The sequence below is a fragment of the Saccoglossus kowalevskii genome, chromosome 12 (assembly GCF_978046115.1).
Source record: "Saccoglossus kowalevskii chromosome 12, keSacKowa6.1, whole genome shotgun sequence".
Taxonomy (NCBI): domain Eukaryota; kingdom Metazoa; phylum Hemichordata; class Enteropneusta; family Harrimaniidae; genus Saccoglossus; species Saccoglossus kowalevskii.
In genome coordinates, this window is record NC_140652.1 from 26,271,633 (window position 1) to 26,296,927 (window position 25,295).

The window sequence follows — 25,295 nt, forward strand, 5'->3', positions numbered from 1 at the left end:
ACCCCATCGTGTATTCGAATGCAAAGTGTTTATCCCACAAGGTTGTTTCTAATGACATATCATAGCACTGTTTTCGTTGTGTAGCTCTGTGTATATACCACCGTGACCACAATCCAATTCCTCTGCTTTGTATAAATATAAATAAATTTGAATGACAGTTGAATTCGACCAAACAATCATCTTGAACTAGCGCAGTGCGCAATGACTTCACATGAGAACGTTTCAATATTATTCCATCAGCCAAATAGAAACTTCGAGTAACTTTGCATAGATTCCGTTCAACATACATGAATACTTCAACAAACATTAACTGAGTTCGAATTTGGTGTGTTTTTGGTATGTCACGGGTTGTGTGTTGTCACGGCGTACGTGTGTTACGTAACCCTTGCATATGAGGTCAAAGGTGAACCACCCGCAGCAATCGCACCTGACTGACCATAGTGAACTATATGTTGCATTTCATCGCAAATCACCTACAGACATCCATGATGTTGCTGATCAAATATTTTCTATTTTTAAATAGTGAGAGGCAAGTTGTACTCTCCACGAGAACAAACTATTTCAAAACGGTCAAAGAAGCAGTCATAGTAAACTGGATTTGTTATGAGAAAGAAACTGGTAAACGCGCACTGTTTAGAAAAAGAGTACTTTCCGAGTAAATGCTGGCAAAAAATGCTTGACGAAAACTGTTCACCACCACGAGTTAACACCATGCTTAGAACAATAGACGCGGGCGGCAAAGAATGGAATATATCTCACTTTATTACTAGTGAAGTGGATCACCTGCATATTCCTACCAGACCCAGATCTCAGGCTCCGACCTTCATCTGACCCACTTCTAATCGATACGGTGATTTTTACGCTCTTCCATAAATCATGGATCAACATCACGTGGTTGACATAAATAATATATTGATTTTTTTATTGATTTACTTCACACGACTTCCGATAACTTGATGTAATAATAACGCGTTATTTTTGTTATGAAAATCCGTTGATGTACGCAAGTGACAGGGGTCCCAGGCGACGTGTACTACGCGTGTAACGACAATGTTTACACGGAATTAGAACGCGCGCTACAAAACTGTTCCACGTTAACGCCAAATGTCTTGCATATATACGCGCTTGTATGTCCACGTCATAATATATTCAGAATGAATTAATGACGTTTAGGTACCGCGTCGTCGTGATCGCCTACACTAGTGTACTGACGGATGCGATTAGAAGTTCCCTTCTCTTTGAGTCAATGTGCTCACATTGGTCGAAATCGAATACGATGTGTTCTGTCAAGACCTTTGCGATTAAAACTAATTTCTATTCTGTCGATTGACATGGGTCAATTCCATTAACATAACACGCTCACTAACAGCTTAATACACCAAACATTGTCGACTGTGTTAGAACACAATGCAACACTTGTATTACCACCGATATGCCTACCTTCATTTGCCTTGCCGTGTGTCGTAAATAGTAGTGTTGGCTTACCGGGGAATTATTGAGTGTCTTGGCAACCTATTGAAAATAAACAAATTATCGGTGAAAGCAAAGACCTTTGGCAGGCCTGAGTAAGCCTTCCCTTCATAAAGGGTCTGGGTGTTGAAGGTGGTGTTGGATTTCGCAAGGGAACACAGGTCTTCATGGAGGTAGGCATTTATTTTACTTTTAACGTGTTTTAATGATTTCTTTGTATAGTTGTCACACCATTTCTACCTGTTACATACATCGAGTATTGATGGCAGGAATGGAAGAACAAACCAAACATATTGCATGTATATAGGCTGTGAGTTTTCGTGGTTGTACCAAGGTCAATAAACTCGGAATTTGTATTTTTTAAATCTACTAGCTTGCCTGGACAACGGATTCCAGTCTCATTTGTGCAGAGTAGTCGTTTTCAAACAGATACAAACGAAACTCTCGCTATTTCGAAAAAAAGTAATTGTCAAAGCAACGAATAAAACGTGCGACTCTGGTTAAAATGTATAAAACAAACATGCAATAAGTAGATTGCTTCGCCCCGAGCAAGAGTAGATACAACTACATGTCAACAACTTGATGTCCACTCTTGAGACGTGTTACGTAGAGTGGTCTCGAGCTCATTGTGTTCCTTTTTGGTCGAGGATCGAGTGGATGCAGTCTCCAGTCAGGTCATCTATTTAAAAAAAAATCGATAGAATTGACACACAGACTTTCAGCAACACAATCAGCCGGTTATAAGATACTAATCTCTGCTGATTAAAGAGTCAGCCATTTCATAGGGGAGGCTGAAAGATCCCGAGTGTGACCAGTGCATTTTGTTCGCGGTGTCTTGTTCTATACATTTTTTAAAATTTTATTTTTTGAATTTGCATGCAATTCAAATTATCTGTACGTACATCTAATTCAGAGGCGCATGCGTACTTGCGTTTAAATTGAACCATATACCCGTCTTTATTCACGGCTGCCATTGAACGTTTGTATATCGCAAGAACGCGTTCTTGAAACTTCAGTTTTTTGGTTTTACATGCAGACAGCAGATATTTGTTGAAGTCTAGATATTGAAAGTAATAAGCGGACACGTACGTAGGGTTTCTAGATGGAGTGTCTAATTTTGAATACCATACGGAACTGTCAGACAGCATAAGTGTGCCGATGGTACCATTTTCCAGTGGTCAGAAAGATGAGTTCACCATTCGACCCCGGGTACCTTTTACAGCATAGCAAATTCGATTTACAGATCACATACATGTATGCGAGAATGGAGTGTGTTTGAATAAATGGCGCTGAGATGGAGCTAATTTGATTCAATTCGAATTCGATACAGTGTATCAGTGGGGAACCCCTGGGAAGGTACTCACTCATCATGCGAGAATTCACATACAGAATCTCCATTGACGAGTTTTACCAAGTAGTCTGTACTGTTAGGGGATAGATGTACTCGAACAACTGATAGTCGTGTACTCTCTAGACAGGGAATCTTATAGAGAAATAGTATCTGTAGTTTACAAAACTAATACGTGACTTATATTTAGGCAGTTTGCAGTTGAGTTAAGCCCATTATATTTACAACTTCAGGAACAATGGCCACATTGTCTTGCATACCTTGTTTATCAAAACCGGCCAGCTCATAGTTGTAAAACACTGCTATTACTAACAATTTAAATAGTTTCAATGAATGACTGAAGCGAATAGAAGCTGGTACTTTAGATTTTTTTTTTCAAATGTATATATACGATCATGGGATATTTAGCAATGTATATTGTAGCTGGCAGCCTTCTGATTTTCCATGGCTAGTGTAGTGTATATAGCCCCATGCGTTCGCATATATTTAGAGGCTCAGGACGCTTTTGATCAACAGCCGATGCCCGCCGGGGCTCACCAAACTGAAACGCCAATAATATGACCATGGAGTTACCTCCATGATATGATCGTAGTCGGTACCAAGCGTTGTCCCTGGTCTTAGCCCCACGGTAACACGCGTTATTCCAGGTTTTAGCCTCGCAGTACCAAGCGTTGTCCAAGGTCTTAGCCTCACGGTACCACGCGTTGTCCCAGATCTTAGCCTTGCATTACCACGCGTTGTCTAAGGTCTTAGCCTCGCGATACCACGCGTTGTCCCAGGTCTTAGCCTCACAATACCACGCGTTTTCCCAGGGGTTAGCGCCGCAGTACCACGCGTTTTCCTAGGCCTTAGCCTCGCGGTACGACGCGTTGTCCCAGGTCTTAGCTTCCCATTACCACGCGTTATCCCAGGTCTCAGCCTTGCGGAACCATGCGTTATCCCAGGTCTTAGCCTTTTGGAACCATGCGTTATCCCAGGTCTTAGCCTCGCAGTACCAAACGTTGTCCCAGGTCTTAGCCTCACAATACCACGCGTTTTCCCAGGGGTTAGCGCCGCAGTACCACGCATTGTCATAGGTCTTAGCCTCGCGGTACGACGCGTTGTCCCAGGTCTTAGCTTCCCATTACCACGCGTTATCCCAGGTCTCAGCTTTGCGGAACCATGCGTTATCCCAGGTCTTAGCCTTTTGGAACCATGCGTTATCCCAGGTCTTAGCCTCGCAGTACCAAACGTTGTTCCAGGTCTTAGCCTCGCGGTACCACGCGTTGTCCGAGATCTCAGCCTTGCGGAACCACGCGTTATCTCAGGTATTAGCCTCGCGCTACCACGCGTTGTCCCAGGTATTAGCCTCGCGGTACCACGCGTTGTCCCAGGTCTTAGCTTCCCAGTACCACGCGTTATCCCAGGTCTTAGCCTCGCGGAACCATGCGTTATCCCAGGTCTTAGCTTCCCAGTACCACGCGTTATCCCAGGTCTTAGCCTCGCGGAACCATGCGTTATCCCAGGTCTTAGCGCCGCGGTACCACGGGTTATCTCAGGAATTAGCCTCGCGGTACCAAGCGTTATCCCAGGTCTTAGCGCCGCGGTACCACGCATTATCGCAGGTATTATATATTAGCCTCGCGCTACCACGCGTTGTCCCGGGCCTTAGCCTCGCGGCACCAAGCGTTATTCCAGGTCTTAGCCTTGCGGAACCATGCGTTATCCCCGGTCTTAGCGCCGCGGTACCACGCGTTATCTCAGGTATTAGTCTCGCGCTACCACGCGTTGTCCCAGGTATTAGCCTCGCGGTACCATGTGTTATCCCAGGTCTTAGCCTCCCAGGTTTTAACTTTGATTTATTGTTTGCAATTATGTAAACTGCGAATGTATATCGACTGTCTCCAGTGATCCTGTGAGCTCAGGTTATCTAACACCGACTCAATCAGTCATACATGACAGCCTCCTTGAGCGCACTGTATTACATGATGGACTCAATATTTACTCGCATGTCCCCTCGTTGTCATGGTGTTGCCTGTGTCATACGATAAGTGGCGAACTTACCTGGCTGATGTTGAGATCTTAAATAAAAAAAAAAAAAAAAAACAGAACATTTATGTTTACCACTATGACTTGAAAATCATAAATTCAACCTCATGATCGTTAGTTCGCATTGTGAATCACCGTTTTGTAATAGATGACACCTCTTTTGAAGCGCTATTGTCACATGATGGCGCCCTTCAATGAGTTGGTCATTGCAGTCAATGTTATAAATCATTCATATACAGCTGCCGATTATTTACTTATATGCCTTGGAATAACATCGATATTATTATCTTCCACTTTTCATTGCATTTGTTGATAACTTTGCATTTCGACACTGCATAAATCTGTGCGTAATTTGCCTCTCCGATCACGTGTCGCACTTCATCCTTCGTGGCATAAGTTCATGTGGATAATTACCTTAATCGTCACGTGACCACGATTCATCAAATTGTAATCTCGGTTGTCTCAAATTGGTTCCCGCCAATCACTGTTGGTGTGTAGCCAGTTTGTGACATAGTTGTCGTTATTTTGTCTCATAACCACGATGACGTAACCAGGTTATGGCCACAAATTCCGCAATGTTCATTTGTTAAATCCAGTCTAACAGTCGTGTAATATATTTATACTACAGTCTGATATATAATAAACAAATTATATACTAGTAGTAATAAAGATGAAATGAAGGGATAATAATTAACTGTCAAATAAGAGTAAGTGAGAAAATAAATATTTAAATGAAATAATTTTGAAACAATAAATTTGGCAAATTTGAATTTACTTATCAACTTTCTTGATTGTTTTCTATTATTATATATCAGTATTCTGGTGCAATGCTCATACCAAGTTTTCGCATCACTTTAAATGTACTGCGCAAGATCAACACGCGTAAAAGTTTGTTCCTTATTTGAATATGCAGTTACGTGAATGTGATTACAGCTTATTTGTACTTTAGGATTTAAATATATTCAAACTATAATTCTAACCAACGTGAGCCAGGACCATTACATGTGTAGTGTTCTGCTATGCTGTGTTGCGTTAAAGCAGGGGGGGGTCGTCACCTGCGCACGCGCGGGAATTGAGTCCCAAGCGATGATAACAACACACGCTAAGAACTCAATGACACGCTATGGCCACCTAATACATGCGTAGGTGACGACTCCCCCGCTTTAACGGCTGTCCCGCTACGAAAGCATGTAGGAATCATGACCTATTATTGAACGGAACCGAGTGAATCAGAGATGCTGACATATTATTTGTACAAGCACTAGGACTTTACGACCTGGCACATTTTGAGGAATATAAAATCCCCATTAAATGTTCAACTTTATCCTAATTTATTATTGTTCGTAGCTACTAATGCAGGTGTTACGTCGTAACATATTTTTTTTTCTTAGTGTGGGTCCATGTTAAGACAGTTGATTTATTGGGTGTGTACAGGAACAATAGCTTCTGTGTACTTTAGATACATCCTCGTTCACATGTGTGAGTGAGTGATGTTAATACACACCTGTACCACGAGAATATCTGTAGTGATAGGTCATAGGTCAAACTAACAAAAATCGATAACATGTCTCAGTAACAGCGGAATATACTAGTAATTGCTTGAATGCCAAACTGCATATGTCGTGAGCCAATTTATAGTCGATTACTACGAGTGGTAACTTTTATGGTGAAATTGTTCCTTCTTTGGTTAGAAATGGGTAATATCCACATTGCAGCATGTCGGGGAAATGAGGCAATGAGGACTTACTATTTCCAAATACTAAACTGCGCGCTTATGCAATATTTTGCTCACCAAATTAGGTGAGAAATTAAAACGATTTGATTAGCCAGGCAGACGCTTCCCAATATAAAGCTACGTCACTGTTCGGGCTTCTACAATGCGTAACTGCTGTTTGGGTTAAAAATAATGCCTTAGTTGACTTTAGTGTAATTGTGTGTTTTTTGTCGGCTTTTACATTGTGTTGTATATACGTTCTAAGCGAGATATCGTATCAACGTAGTACCAATCCAGCTCTCTGAGTAAAACGCTCTAAATCGTGACCATTCCGATATGGTATCTCCAATTATTTGAAAAACAGGGTTTGTCGAGAGGAAATTAAAACCGCAGTTCTGAGTGTCATTATGTATTGAATACCCCGTCCCCATGGCTTACATTGCTCGCACGCGCTGACATAGTTTGCGTGGTGGATACATGGAATGCTGGCTTGTAATCACCGGCCCGTCATATAGTACACGACTACCTGTTGCATACGCACTGCTTGGCAACACTGAGTTACACACGTGTATCTCGTAAAAACAATATTACAACCGGGGATTACGTTAAGTTATATATCCGGATATTTTGGAAATCTCAAGAAAATCATCAAGCCCTTCAACGATTTCCTGGTCAATGTTGACCCAGAAATTTGATAACCTCTCAATTCACATTTTTAATTCAAATGGAAACACAACTAGTCAAACTTCACAGCTGTAATTAGCAATCAATGTTGTTTCAGCGCTATTTAGAAAAATACTCGTAACAGACGAACGCTCTGTTTGTTGTTGTAAGCATGAATGGTGGTCAAATCATTATATCAACATTTTCAATAATCATGAAAACATCCAATCGAAGTAATTCATCGATTTTTTTACATCTTTACATCTGAAGATAAAAAACATGTAAATTTACTTAACGATAATAAAGGACGAACAAGTTCAACTCTGTTATCTGATCTGAGCTATATTGACAGTGACATGCCCACGCTGTGTGTTTGTCCCATCGTTGCCATTGATTTTCCATGGTCACATTAAATTTTGAAACGTGTCATTGATGAATGTCGTATTTCAGGGTCGACAGGCGATAAAATACGACCACATTGTCCTACACTCCAGTCAAGATGTTCTTACAGGCACCCACAAGTTCATGATGTTGCCAAGATACATCTTCTCTTGGGCGAATATCAAGTTCGCGAATGTAAGACAGATTTCCGAGGGGCAAAATCCTGATGACAAATTCGCGGGGACAAACCCAAAGTACAAAACACCAGGGAACAAAATATTTGTGGACAGAATTCGGGGGATATAAATCGTAATAAATTGCTGTCGAGGATTTTTAAATCAATACTAATTTATTATCCATTATGACAATAAAACTACATGTACGGTCTTTCCACACACAAATAACTCGCAATCAACGATGTAGTATTCAGGTGAGAATTAATTGACTTGATATATTCAAAGTTTCAAAATTAACGCATGTACAACATGTACACTATATACGTCACTGATTTGGTTGTAGAATCTCCTAACCAGATATAATGAATACCTTTGTTCTACTGGAATTGTGTCCCCTGGGATTTTGTCCCTATCCCTCAAGTTCGAACGTAAACAATACTAGTATGAAGTGTCTTTTGAGTACCAGTAACTGACAAGAGAGGGGGCAAGGGTTATTTTCGTTCAACGTAATTGCAATATTTTGTTGTTCGTACAACGTAAATTGAAAAAATAAATTCCGTAATTCTGTAATCACAGGCTAGACGTACAACGTAATCAATCAAATATTTTGTTCTTACACTGTGAAAATATATGATTTTTTCAGGTACGTACAAAAATTTTCTAGGTTTTCTTTTTTTAATTTTCCGTAAAATGTAAAATAACCTTTATTTTCTCTGTAAACTGTAAACACTCAATTTTCACTGTAAATTGTCAAAACGTCTTTTTTCCTTTTAAATTGTAAAAAGCCCTTTTTATTTCCCGTAAAACTGTACCAGCTACCCCCTTGCCCCCTAACAAGAGTTCAGTGTGTAACTGTAAATCTCAAAACAGTCAACTATAGGAAGCCGAATCGACTTTCACACCCCCCCCCCACACACACACATACCCACCCACATCACGTAGAGCCCTCATCACTAAATGCCTTCATATATTTGCACGTTGATGCATATTAAAGAAAACAACACTCGCGTACTAATAAAATCAATGTGAGATTGAGAATACTTGGGTCAGAAATGAGAGGTGTAACGCAATGCATCATGGGACGTGATTTAAACCAACCCATGCATTGTTGTGGTTAGAACATAAACTTAATTGCCCCAATCGTCTCAATCATGGTCACTGCCAATACTTTGATTATGACATGAAAGGAACTGTCGTTTTCCTCAAGGTTCCACTGCTGACTGGGGCTAGTCGGGACTTTGAAGTCATACGTTAGCGGGGATGTGGTATTTTTCATTGCGGAAATCATAAATATTTACCTATTCGCAGTTCTATAAACTGGTGTGAGCTTTACCACACGACTTTACTGAATTCAAGCTTCTAGTATTTTGTTTAGACTTGTTTTTTTTTCAATCGTACGTGATCATGTATCATTTCCGTGGTGTTCATTGTCGGGCCAGGCTGCTTTACATTTTAATTAGTTCACAGTGTTCAAGCAAATTCGTCACGGTACTCAGAAGAACATACTCACTATAATTTTGTAATTACAAATAAACCGACTACAACAACAAAAACTTCCATATTCATATGAAATTCCGCAAGGAAGCATGGGACACATAACGAAAATGACTCTGGTGCGTAAATTTGAAATGACCTTTTCTCGAGATTTAACGCTATGGGGTGAATGCGAACTTCCAATCTAAACTGAACATAGGCAACCTCGCCGTACGCTGAAATGCATTCCTCGTTAGCATGTGACCGTTAACCACAGTTGTTGACAAACTATGTCTCCCAGACAAGGGTTCTTTTCAGTCGAAACAACTCAAGAGTCCCGTCCACCTAACACTTTGATTCGGTGCTTTCCGCCTACAAAATATACTTAGTTCCCCAAATGAAGTCAACAAAACTTCACCACAGCACGTTTATTGGGTCAATACCGACAGCATCGGTGCCATGTTTCCTAGCCGTGTACGATACGTTATCTCCGTCATTTCCCGCCATATCGTAACTGGACATTGTTCGATAACGCGTTGGTAGAGTATGACGTGTTTTCCATGCCGTATTGGGGTCTCGTGTGTCCAGAACCTAATAAAAACAAACATTAAAACTCTTGTAATATAAAAATCCTAAATGTTATCGCTATATATAATAACATAGGCTAAGTATTTGCTAATAAGAACATTACTAAAAAATATCTATCGTGACTTTGTATTACTTTACTCCGCAACATCATACTAGGCATAAAATGTAAACCAAGATTTCTTCGTCACGGTGGACAAAAATAACAAAGCCGTTGCAGGCAAATCCCGATCACTCCAAACATTCCCTGGATACCGTAAAAAGATTAATTATTCACTGGGTTTTAAATTTGCTTATTTCGCCGACTGAAAAAGATCCTAAACTAAAACCCATTGAATATGTAAAATTAAGCATAGAACACATTATCTAAATGATAATACCGTGAATTAAAAACCATATGCCTGAAATGCTTAATCAGTGACATTTAAACCCAGTGAAAATTAGTCATTTTACAGTATAGTTGTACACTGGACACAGGTCAAATTTCGAAAAAAAGTAAATGACGGTATTTTGAGATGAATGACGTGTCCGTCAATTTTTTAGTACACCCGGGGACAAAACCAACCAGTTTAACATGTTTGCAGCAGCCACACCACATTCTGTGACAATTTTATCAACACGCAAGACTTCGGACCGATGTTTTCTCAAGGAACTGTTAAAAGATCCGTGACAATTAGTACGAACATTTTCTTTCCTGGACAGCTTTTCCCACACACTCGAACTGTATACAAGTAGACAGCCCGTTGTTACGGCGGTTATCAATGCAACGACAAAGTACATCGGTTGAAAACTACTGCCCAATATTTGTCATCTTCGGCAGACGACTTATTGATCGTGATCGTTTCCAACGCACCCCTGTGTTTATTAGCTTAATTTTAATGTTTTTTTAAACTTTCCATCGGATATACCGAATACTTTCGTTTTTACCGTTGCCGCGGAAGTATAATAAAACATGTACTCGTATAACTGTCTACTATCCATGTACATGTAAATGATTTCTGGCGAGGTGGCACGTGACAAATGGCCCATTCAAGTATCGCGACGAGAGCCGCTCACTGCATGGGACGATGGCCCGCCTCTATTAACAACCGAGTAATGTCGACAGCTAGATGGTGCATATAGGTCGATTGACCCCCAAGGCTGACGGGGTCAACGATAACGCGTATGTTTGCTAATTGACGGTAGTCGGCGGTAGCGCTTTAAATCGACACTGACTCAGACGTGCATTGCAATTGAGACCCTGCATCTAACGCGTTGGAATTCACCCGAAGTTTTCAAGGAATACAAAGACGGTTGGAAGTGACAGGTACCGGTTGAAGAACCAGTCGGCGTATGTGTGTGAGTAACTTCTATTCTGTAACTAACTTATTAATTGTGGGGCAACACTATATTTCAGCCGCCGCGTTTGAAGACCCCCCCCCCCTCCCATGGCTAACTCCGCTTGTTTGTCGCACAGACGATAAGTTACTAAACACATTCTCTGTTTTAAAAATGATCAACCATCCGACAATAAAAAAACAAAAACATTAAAATCTCTGTCTAGGTTAAAATCAATTGTCCATCTATTTAATCTTCGAAACATTGACAGATATCAATACTATTTGCGTCAACAGGTAGTTGGCGATTAGCGACCAGAACGGCTTTATCTTCTCAAATCCCCAGCTGCGAAAAGACGTCGAGGTCACGGGTTGGTCTGGCGGTCACTCTGTTACTTTACCTGTTGTTTCCGTTCCACTTTACAAAAGACAAGACATTCTTTTATGCGTCTTGATCCCTTAAGCTACCTCGACTTAAGTGGGGTGAAATATATCCATACCACGTAAACCTGTTCACAGTTAGTATGGTTCGGTAACGTAAGGGGTTGATTTACAGTTTGTCACTATGGCATACTCGCTGGTCCGTGTATATATTTATACGGGAGGACAGTTCCCAGGCTTCGCGTTTACTGTTCCCAGCTGCGTACACATTTAGGCAGCGGTCACAGTAGCGGGATATTCTAAACAAAACAACAAACAAAAAAACAATCGCAACGTTTTAGAAAATGTTTCCGTTTTATACAGCGATTCAATCGGACCGTAGTTTGGGATTCAAAGGACCGTGACACAACACGCAATTTGTATGGCAGGGAGGTGTAATTTTACTCGAAAGTCTGTTTCCGTCCCAATGTCGTGGGCGCCCTTGAAAGAGACACTCAATAATAGATTAATATATACGCAGTAACCTATATTCCGCGTGTTTCTGTGATAACAGCGTGCACGACCAAGGCCAGTTTATATTGGCAATGTCACGGATATGTTGTAGTTACGTGAATACATGTCCGCTAATCGTGTAGTTAGTTGCAATTGTTTCACAAGTCAAAGGGTGGAACTTTATTTATGATGGGACGGCTAGCGTGGGAATCAAAACAAGCATCAATATTAAAACAATATTATACTTGAAGGAAAATATATATATAATCTAGAACGCAAACCTGTCTGAAAACATAAACCGAACAAAAGCAAGTGCAAAGCCCCCTCCCTTCGAAATAATGTTCAACCCTGTAACATTTGTGTCCCTCGTAAAAATACGTGTAAAGAAGAGTTGCCCACTCGTAGTGTGGTAACATTCAGCATCGTGATCTGTCATTTTTTTTGAATACAATGTTACTAAGCAATTCACACGTTAAAGGTGGCAGTCTGTCCCGTAGTCCCGCCTTTACCGTTTATGGGTAGATCTCCCAACGGCATCGTGTCTATTGTCATTGTCTATACTAATGTCTCTCCAAGTATCTGCGAACTTTTAATTTATGCTTAGTAAACGTCGTGTTTACGTAGACTAATATATCACTTTTGTTGTTCAGCAAATAAAATTACTCCGTTAGGCCGAAGACATGTAAGTTACGCAATGGGAGCCATGTATTCTACGTGTTACCCATCATACATCGCGCGTTGTTTTGCGACTACACACAGCACATTTGTATCACACTGGACGAGTTGTTCAAATACTATTTCTCCCCGGGGAGGGGTAATCTTTTCAATCTTTTTAAAACAGTCACGGTGCTCAAAACGATCAAAATCATCACATATGAAATTCACCTTGTTACAAGGGATTGACCATCACATATCGTTCGTTTTGTTTGTATGTGCGTTCACAGCACTTAGGGTATTTTTTAAACAAATAATGAAATAGGGTTTACTATTTTGGACCGTAAAACGTGTTTAGGGACTTTTTTCAAAATCTCATTCTCAAACATGGGTACCAGGTATTCCTCTGAGTTGCCTTCCCCGGAGTTATCGCAATTTGAATCTGCAGACACACAAAAACAAAGATATTCACCAATACTCAATAATAGGAAATCAATATAAAAATGTTGTAATGTTATCTCAATATCAGCTGTATAAGTTATTTTTTGAAAATAAGCTATTTCTCGTTATTTTTCTCTGAATCCTCTACCCGCTTGTTTTGATAACAAGTTTTGTTTTCAGTAATAACAGTTGCGGATGTAAACTGAAATTTGGGATTTATTTTTGACTAGACTGTCACTAGACTGTTTTGATCATGTTAAAATGACGTGGCTTTAAATTGGTTTATTTAAAAATAAGTCAGCCGACAATAATCAATAAGTAGGCGTATCTCTCACAAGAGCCATTGATACAATAACAACGTAACGCATTTTTATTAATATCAAAATAACACATTGTTATCATACCTAGAGCGTTCTGTATTCACTCAGTCTCTTTGATCGCACAGTGCGAATACAAATAAATACGTCACTAGTGAAATTAGTACATTTGTAATCAATGTCAAAATGCACTATTATCCTCAAGTTAGTTCATGATCTTTGTTACAATGACGGCCAACGTCGCACATGTCGAAAATACATACTTGCTCCAAGTATACGAGAACGACGGCAATGTTATTGCATTGGGACCAGCCTGCGCAAGCACATTACAATTATAAATAAAATATAATTTTCTAACGCTGTCCAACCTGGTACAGGAGTAAACAAATTATATCTTAGTGATCAGAACTATTCACAAAAAGAACCTTAATTAAATAGGTATTTATTGTACATTATTATTATTACTATTATTATTATTATGGTTATACCAGCATTAGAATGACTGAAGTGTCATTCAATAATGCTTCAGTTATTCTAGTTTTAAATTTCATCACAACATCAGATATGTCACCACAGGGCAGATGAACGTTCTCATGTGAGTAAACAAAAACCGAACTAACGTTTGAATATGTCACTTTTATATGGTTGCTTTAACTATAAGGTTAGCTCGGATTATGTGAGCTTGGCTTAAACCATGAAATATTGTAGGATTAGTTAGACTCAAGGATTTGTAGTTTTGTAGGTGTGCCACAAAGAAATTACGATTAGATGCCGATGTCATTGGTAGATGCATTGCTGTTGAATTACAGTACTCGGGTGATACATTAGTCATTAGGATCACATAACAGTGCGTGATGATTGGAGTTGTTTTCAAGTATAATATCCTGCTATTTATAGAACTCTGAAATTACCATTCATTTACCTCTTAATAATGATCTCAATAATTGGTTTACAACACCTCGTTTTCTGATATCATTGATTGTACACTCCATTAGTAGGTGATTAGTCGGTGATAACATGTCAATACCTGGTAATTTGGAGAGTTTACGTGCCAGTAGTTCGTCACATTACATTATAATATGTCTGTGGTGAGTAGAAGGCAGTCCATGTGAATTAACGGATGAAGTATTTTCCGATCTTGGCAGTGATTTATGTTATTTGAACAAGCGAGTGCTACAAGTGGGCAAAGAATGTGAAAATTAACAACAACATGTTTGCAGATAGAGTAAGCCGATAATGCAGGTTTTGTCTTTTTTACATTGACGGGGATGAGTAACGTGATTTCTTACATTTAATCATCATTTTCGTTTAAAAATAACATTCAAATTCAACTACTTTGCGTTCACACATACATCAGAGATAAGCTTTGTTTGAATCTCAGTACTCGATGAGCCAAATCAATACCCGAAAGGTCCACGTCATATCCACGTGGTCATTAGCAGTAATTGGGTGCACACTATCACAGCGAATTCACTGGGTGTCATAATTAGCTAACTTTAGCTGATATTAGATTCAATGATCATAGAGAACAATGATTATGTTTTACAAAGGGTTGAACTTTCCAAGCAGTATACCAATACGTTAATTTCACAAGGAAGCCGCCTGCTACTTGCTACAGTGACTATGACACAAGTCGAAGAAAATGAATCCTAATGTGTGTGCCTGTGCTTGAATCTCTTGTATATCGCCTGTACGAAAGAGATAATGTTTCTGAGTGACATCATTTATTAAATTAATGTCATAAAAGAATTTGAGCAATAATTGATATAAGCAATCCTAAAGAGATGTATCTTTAGAACAATTCACAATTTTACTACCATAAAGGCGTCTTTTATGAAACACAAATAATAGATACATTGTACACTGTTGAAAAATCTGGAGAGTGAAAACGTAACCAATGTGCGTATAGTTAGTTTATACTGTAACAACACATTGACACATACATTTATATATGTGACAGATGGCAAGCACATTCGTTTTAAAATACCTCCAAGGAATGTACAGACAACATCTGGGTACACATATTAACAAGTGTGAGAGGCAGTTTATTGTTGCCAAGCTGGCAAACATACGTGATTTCCCCCTGACGAATTTAACCTTCTCACCACCAGTTCCCCTTTTTCATCGCAAATTCAAAAAATAGTCCCGATCATAGTCTGCACTTTTCTTCAGGAGATTGGGGCAAAAATAGCCGAATATATTTAGTTAAAAACTGAAAATTGACTCAAATTGTGTCTGCTGGCTTCCAAATTAGGGTTTATTTCCAGAAATTGAGGAATAGAAAAAAAAGGTGCGGAAAAAATGGACGAGAATGTCAGGTGTTGAAAAGGTTAACATCTTCAGTAAAGATCCCAGCTGTATTCTACGATATGTTGATATATCAAAGAATGCGTAAACACGGCCAGCGTATATGCAAGATTACTTATTGGGCGTGTCCGCGTACCCAACAATTGTTTTTCTCAAGTTTCATAATCGCCACAATACCTAAAGTGTTTAATATTATATGACATTTGTATTGTACCTCCACGAGAGCACATTAACATTAACAGCTTGGTCTTGTCAAGTGGTTTGGTGTTTATGTACAACAAACTCGTATTTTCACAATATATATATGTCCAGTTACTACTGTAGTATTTGGGTATTATATAAGGCGTGTATTACTGCAGCTGTGTCTGGTACCTTTGACATGTGTGTGTTCAACAAAGGATGTCTGTCCGTAACCATGTAATTACACGTTCATTCGTCAAACAATCGTCTAGTATGTCTGGCCCATGTGTTTGATCCTTTATGTCATAAAAAATAAGTAATAGTTGCTGGAATTTATTGAAAAGTGTTGTTGGTCATCGTAGTTCTCTGTAATTATCTCAAACCCAAATAATAAGTGTCGGACAATAATATTAACGTCATCGCACAACAATACCGTCAGAGGGTACAGTGTGGATCTACAACGTATTAATGCAATTGAACAATGTCCTCAGTAAATGTCCTTTGTCTTGTTTGTCACGAGGAAGTATAGTCTTGGAATAAAATGTTTTAACTTTGTATTTAGGCAGTATACATCGTATACTGTATATCGTATTACACGACTCCCGCAATGAACGTATACAAGTTTTGAACCAATACTGTACTCAAGACCGGCTCATGCATTCCCCTATCGTTCATTATTCCATTTCATCTCTTACTGTTCAGTCATAACTTATTAAACATTCATTCCTGTGACCAGTTGTAAGCAAATGGCGCAAGTGATTCAATTTACTGTGATCATATACAAACTACGCTCTCCAAATGAGGTGGTTTAATTGTACCAATTAATTGGTCCCCCTTCCCGGGTGTTACATTTTCATGATCAGGCACCATTGCTTTAACTATTGTGCGATAGATATATTATTTGTCTCATTTACTGTTCTAACACAGAGCAAAATCTCATGTTTCTGTAGTGGATACTTCACGAGTTTATGTGAAGTTATTTCTTTGGTGCAACTGAAATATGTATCACATATGGCTGTTTCAATTAGTTCTTTTTCCACTGTACAGACATATTCCATATTTCGTTGAGGTGGTACAGAATACACTCAGGATTCAATAGGCATAGACGGTTTATACAGATAGGACATAACGTAGGAATGCTGCTATTTTTAAACCATCCATTCATTTGAACCACTCGAGACAATCCGACTTATAAAAAGTGTTAGTATGACGTGAGCGATTAATCCTCGAGTCGTCTTTGTGATTTAATGTGGCAGATATATACTCGTGTGTGCCTAGCTGAGTAAATGTGTCACGTGATCTTTCAACAGTGTTGACATCATTGTTTGAGTAGTAGTGACTTCACGATACCGTGAACTATTTATGGCATCAATGATTGTACTGCCTTACTTTATGAATTGTGTCGGTGTATTGGTAGTGAACAGAGTCAAGTGTTGACGAAATTGTAGAGGCGTTTTGAGTTCCATCTTTTCAAATATCACTGATAGAACATGTGTGACTTCTTCCAACATGCTTCACATCTGGTATCCAGTCTTTATAAGACAGTGATAATGCAGATATATAAACTAGCTAATGTGATTATCTAGTTATCCACTTCATGTAGTAATCATATGGTTGATATTAGCTAAAATTAGGAATCGTGTAAAGTCTCGTGAATGTCAACGATTAAGCACACACTTAAAATATACCCAATGTTGCGAAGTAGTTGGAAAATGAAAAGAGTTATCGGGATTGGAACAGAAGTCATGAATAGATTGGTTCCGCTTGGTTCGAGTTGTCGAGTGGCATGGCGTTAGTCGTCTCGTATTCATTGGCGATTAAGTCTGCATTCTGTGTGAAGAGTGGCGTGGAATTCCGCACTTCAGTAGAACTCTAGTGATGTTGACAATGAATTCACCTGACGGATGCTAAGCAACTGACCACTATATCAATAGCAGTGCGAGTCGCATCATCGCAAGATTGATGTATAATAACAAAACACAAACCAAGTAAGATTATGCTGACAAGTTGAAGAGTGTAGCCTTGTTTATGCTAAGTCTATTGATATACTAAATTGCACGAGCAATATACTGTCGCGTTGACATACATGTCTTGTATTATTACAATATCCTTACTTAGTAAACTACGCTAGATAGCTAACTACACTAAAAGACTGTCTACAAACACCAAAATGGAATTCGGCTGATCGAAATTTGAACAAAACTCTTCCAGGGCCAGTACGTAACAAACTATTTAAAAGTGGGGAACAGGATATACGACAACAATCTGACGAAAGTTATTTTAAGTGGAACATTACAAAGACCTTATTGGGACATGCTTTAAGTCTCGTTCCGACGGTGGCTTTGTAATTCTCAAATTTGGAATACTTAAATCTACCTCCAGCACTGACATAGGTTCGTATTGGAGACGGTAAGTCCTACAAAATGTCAGACTATGTCAAACGGTGTCTGCCTACTATCAGAAATGTATGTTATACTTATTCGTTGACAATTCTTTGCTAGATCTATGGGATCTTGTCTGTCGAAAAATATATTCAAATAATGTCAAATATATAATCCTTTCTCGCGATAAATATATTTATATTTTCCGACGACAACGATTGCATTAATCGAGGCTATCAGTTATATTCTTAAACATGCCCAACGTGCGTGTAGCAATTACCGGGCAGTGTAGGTTGGGGTACAAAGAAAGATGTGTACAGATCGGCCATGTCACCTTATTGGGTCACACCGGTAATTTTTGTGGCAGTTTAGGCGATGCCAACGGACAGTCAGGCCAACGTCGATCGCTGGCCTAGTTAGTGAGAATAAGTACCCACTGTTTTCGAAAAGCAGTCAACTAGACAGTCAACTAGACTGAGCGGTGGTTTTTGCTTTGCGTTAAGTTCAATAGTTCATAGTTAGACCACAGGGAAATCGCACTGAAGTAGAATCCGTCGTAATAAGTAGTGCGCTAAGGGCATAGTAGCGGCAACAAGCAGTAGAGGTATTCTAATAGAGGAACTGTCAAATTCTGGAACATCTTAATGAGACCTATAAAAGTCGACGGTACCAGTCACCCCAAGTCAACGACCCTATAAACCACTTGTAAATCACTATCCCAATATACAATTAATTCTATACTCAGTGCTCAATGAGTATAAGAACGTGATACGGCAAACTACCATGTGTGCTGTGCGGGTATTGTAGGGCCGTGGGGGGGGGGGGGGGCTTGCTGCCTTGTACCACAGAGGATAGCATGCGGTTATGACGTGATGACACGTAGAGCTATTTGATACGAGTGACGCAATCGTCTATTATTACCCAAGAACCGAATAAAATATCAACTAGCCCTATGAATAAGCGGGAGCAGGTGATATTCACATGACCAACCCCGGTTGCCAAAAAGAAGTAGTAATTTTACATAAGTGCGCTCACGAATAATATGCTAATTTATGCTAATAAGACGTGAGATCTAGCACGCTACGGCCGCCGTCGGTTCTCGATAATTGGTGAAAATCAATGTTTTTTTCGGCAGCCTTTTCAAATAAGCTAGTATCATTGCATCATTCGTGTCATTGTTATTATTCAGTGTAATATGCTAGTATCGCTGCATTTAAAACACTTTGTCATTCTCCGCATAATGTTCGAATACGCACAGCGTAATGACGTTTTTCGTAATTGTTGTGACGTGTACAGTTCCATACCGCTAATAGAGGGGCGGCAAGGGGGGGTAGCTGGTACAGTTTTACGGGAAATGAATAGGGCTTTTTACTATTTACAAGAAAAAAAGACGTTTTTACAGTTTACAGTGAAAATTGAATGTTTACAGTTTACAGAGAAAATAAAGGTTATTTTACATTTTACGGAATATTAAAAAAAGAAAACCTAGAAAATTCTTGTACGTACCGAGAAAAATGACACATTTTTACAGTGTACGAAAAAAATATTTGATCGATTACGTTGTACGTCTAGCCTGTGATTACAGAATTACGGAATTTATTTTTTCAATTTACGTTGTACGAACAAAATTATATTGTAATTACGTTGAACGAAAATAACCCTTGCCCCCCTAATAATATTTCCCACTAAAAGTCACAACTCTTAAAGATATGCACCATAGTCATGTGATACATAGATATGACGTAAGGGGCAGTGGAGTTGGGCTATCGCTTTATTTGGATAAATGTACTTCTAATCATACTAGAGCAGCGATATTTGGTTCACTCTGCGTACGTCACTGGTTTGAACTATTGTCGATTCATCCCGTTTCCGCTGCCTTCAAGTTGACCTTAAGTCGTAACATTCTACAGCCCTCGACCCAATTATTTCAAACAATTAGCACATTCCGAGACACTCTACTAAAGCCCCCTGAATCAACTATAAATGTTATAATAATTCACCATTGTGACGGGACGCATTCCGGTTGCCATGGGACGGCGTCAGCCGCCGTGGCTCTTCACTCTGCAAATATAACTCTTGTACATAAACCCGGTGATCGGTCGCATGCTAAAACTTACCGACTAATATCGCTTCTGAAGTTATTTAGTCGTAAGGTATTTTAGAGGGGTATACCATCATTTAATATTACCTCCATGGATATGCTAGACTCATGGAGGTAATAATACTTATACATTAAAGACATCATCACTGATTACCTGGGCCCTTGCTGGTCGGTCCATTATAAAAAAATTATTATAAGCAATTTTGAAATAAATGCTGGCAATCAAGTTGACTTTATTTACTTAGATTTTCGAAAAGAATTCTGTGAGTCGTGCACTTTTATCACACAAACCTTATTTTTACTGTAAAATGACTAAATTTTCACTGGGTTTAAATTTCACTGATTTAGCATTTCAGGCATATTCAGTGAGTTTTAAATTCACGGTTTTATCATTTAGATAATGTGTTCCATGCTCAATTTTACATATTCACTGAGTTTTAATTTAGCGCATTTTCCAGTCTGCGAAATAAGCAAAATTAAAATCCAGTGAATAATTAACCCTTTTACAGTACTGTGTCATTGTATCACTGGTGTAAATCTTATATTAGTAACATAAAACAAAGGGTGATTATCAACTGGTCGACCTCCAGGTGGTGCATAGCGACATCCGGGGTATTTATAATGTACATTATTGATATTGTTAACTCTAAATATTCAGACATGTTAATGTATGCGGATATTATTCCATACTACCAATTCATTAGACAACTGCAGACAATTTTAAATAGACTTGACCAATACCATTAAATGGTGTTAGATAAGTTGGAAAATTAATCCAATCTTGATAAAATTATAATACATTTACATATAATAAATCACTAATCACGCGTGTATATACAATTGGTAGACAGTTAGTGAGCGGAAAAAAGTAATCTCTGTCAAAGATCTGGGTATAAACTTACTCCGCTGTGCAATTAATCGCAATTGATCGGCGTGCTTTGAAAATGCCGGGTTATTTAAAATAAAAGTATTTTTAAACCTTTATATACTACATGTGTTGGTAGTTTCTTGGATTACTGTTCTCAGGTCTGGTCACGAGAATTATCTTATTTACAAGATTAGAAAGAGTACAGAATGTAACGAGTTTCTGGCTCCTGGTTGCGTAGCTACCTTGACGTAGTTTAACTTCCGGTCAGCAAACATACGACGTATTACTAAGCAGGCATTTCAATGAACCAGATTCAGCTCGAACAGTTTTGTTCATTACATATCACGAAATATTCGTAAAATACGTGTTTTACATTCATAGACACACAATGAAATTAGACAGAATATAATTTATAACATCTTGGTATCTGCACGTAACTTTGTAAGATATTTCCGAGGTCAACATACAAGAACGTCTAACGAGGCAAGCGGGCTTTCTGACCGGCCGTAACACTCTCGTCCCATCCTGTTGTGGGAGCGCACCAAATAACGTAGCAGCCTGGAAGCTGCATTGTTACATAGCTGTTTTGTACGGAATCGCACATCCGTGTTGAAGACATGATTGACACGTTCAACTCTAACAACTATATTTATAATCGCAACTTTGAAATTGTCATGAATATGTTGGAACATTACTAGAAGCTTAAGCGTATACGAATTGATGATAAATACAACTATATCATATGCATTGTTTTTTTTCTATCGTAGTCGTTATTCAAAGAATACGGTGTTTGTTCCATCTTAAGACGTCTGTTTGGGTATGTCTGGGTCGTTACGTCATGCCAGATCTGATTCAACATTGGTCAGTTTACCACAAAGGTATCGCCTTGAGAGACGCGGCAGTACATCAGGAACCATGAACGCTGTGAAGATGGTCGTACTCGGCGCCTCTGGTGTCGGCAAGTCAGGTATGAAACATCGCCCTCTCTAGTTCGACTCCACGTGTCTATTTTGTTTAGTTTGGGTAATCCAAGTTATATCGTAAAAATAATTATTATGTAACTATCAAACATTTAAAACAATAAACCGAATAAACAAATGGTTCGCGACAAAATTAAATCCGATGTGTCATAACGACACAACGTTACCATGGTTTACAGTGTGTATTTTTTTGATTTCCACAGCCTTAACTGTTCGATATTTAACCAGACGATTTATTGGCGAATATCATCCTACTTTAGGTAAAGTAAAATCTTATCTACTCTTAACATCAATTCCCAACTATGTTGGTTTTCTATAAATATGAACTTTTAACACCTGTCTAGAGACTCGCACCTTCTTACGATGACACGCTCCTATTTGTACGTGCGGGCGTTGTTAATCACTCAAGACATGATAGACGTCAGCAAATAGAAACGTGGTTTTGAAAGGCCTCCCTTCTATCCGATTAGGTCACATGCTATATTCTCGGAAAAATTATATATTTTTAGGCTTCATATTAGAATGAAAATCACCGAGAAACGAATGCTACAAATAAATTTGAAGAAATTTAAGGGAGCATTCCTGAGAAATACAATGAGGACTTCTTCGTATTTTCTAATAAAGTTGAAAGTTGTAGAAAGTGCAGGGGTAGAATATTGAAAGAAATGCTGGGTCGCCGCTAGAGGGCACCACTCATTAGAAATATTTACTTATGTCGAGAAAATGTTAATCATGCGATCACTATTTACGCTACTAACTTATATCACGGTTACTAGTAGCAGCCATGCTCATAAGTTCATATTTGTCTTCCATTGGATCAGGTGCGTCCGTTTTGACGTTGAATCACACATATTCGACATTTATATAGTCATGCTTCACTGTTGATTAAGCCTGGGGTAAAACGTGGTAAAAATGATCCACGATGCAACAATTTTCTAAAGTTACTAAGCATTCTACTGTAACAACCTAGACAGCAGACTTTACTTGATGTTTATTGTCACACGTTCGTTCGCAGAGTTTAAGGTTAACCCGAAGATTTCCGAACGCACTCGCATTTACCTGCATCGTGTGTTTTCGTTATGTCATTCTCGTGCCAAACGCACATGCGCATACTTTTAGATCTAACCAGAAATTATGAATACATAATAAGCAAATTTATAGTAGTATATTTCATTATTTTGATTTATATAATAGTCTGAGTCTTAAGCGGAAACAAACTATGCCATACTTTTACCACATATTCAGTGACGATAACCAATTTTAAATCTACTGTTTCAGAGAATACATACAGATCCAAAACTACAATCGATGACGAAGAGTTCAGCATGGAGATTTTGGATACAGCAGGTGCTGTAAGTATAATTGTGTACTACGTCATTGCTGACGTCATTTGTGGCGTGACTACGTCAGATATTGGATTGTGCCATTCCAAACTATATAATTAATTTAAAATCATTTTTATTTCGTGTTACGAGCATAACTAACCACAATTTTTCTTCTTCTTCAATCAGCTTGAAAACAACATATTCCGTGACGGTCACACATCTTGGGGAGAAGCCTTCATGTTTGTTTACTCCATCACAGACAGAAGCAGTTTTGAGCAGGTCAAACAAATATGGACGGATTTAAAGTCACAAAAGTCTCCACAGATCGTGGCCGCCTTGTTAGTTGGCAACAAGAACGATTTGAAACATTATCGCCAGGTGCCCACAAATGACGGCGACAAGTTGGCCGAATTCATGGGATGTCAGTTTTACGAAGTCTCTGCTTTAGACGGCCAACAAATCCCGCTAGTTGCGGAACTTTTTAGAAACTTGGTGCGGGAATTGCGTAATAAAAAACTTGAAACTGCCAGAAAAGGCAGTTCGACCTCCGCACAGATGAGGAGAGCGGTTAAAGAATTCCTTTCGTTCAGAAGCTCGAAGACAAGACTGAACTCCAATAATTCGTGATAAAGAGTGACGTCTGAGATACTGGATATCACTAACTTATGAAGTGATTGTGATGGCCTCGTTCTCAAAACTGTATGCAAATGATCGAATACGTGTAACATGAGTCGATTTACTTTAGAGCCATCATGCAGAATACAACTAAGTCCGTTGCCTTGGAGATCAACTGTGAGAGAATTGTTCAAAGAATCGATCCTCATTTCACATGTACAATTAATCGATAGCTGATGCTGGAGAAATATTCCAATAACCGATTGCCACGTAACAATGAGATAGAGAATATAAGATTTACTTTGAACGCTATTTTATTCATGCATAATGATTTCTGTGATGAATCACACATCTCGTGACGCGCGAGATGGAGAGAGAGAGCGAATACAATAATACGCACAATAAACATTAAAGCGGGAGGGTCGTCACCTGCGCACGCGTGGGAATTGAGTCCCAAGCGACGATAACAACACACACTAAAAACGCAAAGACGCATGGGTAGACGCTTGTTTGTAAACAATTACACGCTATGGCCATCTGACGCATGCGCCGGTGACGACTCCCCCGCTTTAAGTCATATGTCGTTTATCAAGTACTAGTATAGCGATGAGATGGGAATAATAAGAGAATTGCTAAACATATATAGTACGTTGCCTTGGAGACAATGTGTTGCACTGTGGGTAATATGTTTCGCTATAGGTACTTTATTGCATTGTGGGTAATATGTTATATTTTGCTGTCATGAGAAATAAATCTATATGTATCGTTACTCGTCATATATATAACATCTCTGCGTGTTCAGTTTCACTATTAATTTTATATCAGAATCAGTTTAAGAGGTATATGCTGAGTTGAAGTTGGTTAAAATACTACCTATAATGCAATACAATTAAAGTACATATATTACAGTATTTATAGATCGAATATATCGTAGAAGTAAATGTATAAGTGGGAAGGTCAGCTTGAAGTAGAATGATGTTAAGGCTCAAGTCTCAGAGTAAATGCAGTCGCTCTACAATTTAGTTTTTTTTATTATGAAAAATATAATCATTTGTATCTTTCATTTCCCCGACTGGAAATAAAAACGTCGTTCACAATA

The 25,295-nt window shown here is 38.9% G+C and overlaps 1 protein-coding gene across 2 annotated transcripts; it reads left to right on the top strand.

Moving 5' to 3' along the window:
- The first annotated feature begins 1,569 nt into the window (after positions 1-1,569).
- LOC100377544 (ras-related and estrogen-regulated growth inhibitor-like) lies at positions 1,570-25,295 on the top strand. 2 transcript variants are annotated; one of them, XM_085506207.1, is made up of 5 exons: positions 1,570-1,643; positions 22,044-22,243; positions 22,460-22,516; positions 23,535-23,608; positions 23,768-25,295. In XM_085506207.1, exons 2-5 carry the CDS (start codon positions 22,096-22,098, stop codon positions 24,206-24,208), a joined length of 720 nt encoding a protein of 239 aa, XP_085362333.1. In that variant the 5' UTR covers positions 1,570-1,643; positions 22,044-22,095; the 3' UTR covers positions 24,209-25,295. The 2 variants fall into 2 exon arrangements, with proteins under 2 accessions (XP_085362333.1, XP_085362334.1); XM_085506208.1 differs by lacking the exon at positions 1,570-1,643 and adding an exon at positions 10,935-11,174.

Excerpts from the sequence above, each read along its gene's own strand:
- LOC100377544 (XM_085506207.1), top strand. The coding sequence starts at position 22,096 with ATGTCTGGGTCGTTACGTCATGCCAGATCTGATTCAACATTGGTCAGT. Across the intron at positions 22,244-22,459 it reads CTCTGGTGTCGGCAAGTCAG|CCTTAACTGTTCGATATTTA; the intron begins GTATGAAACATC and ends TGATTTCCACAG. Across the intron at positions 22,517-23,534 it reads CGAATATCATCCTACTTTAG|AGAATACATACAGATCCAAA; the intron begins GTAAAGTAAAAT and ends CTACTGTTTCAG.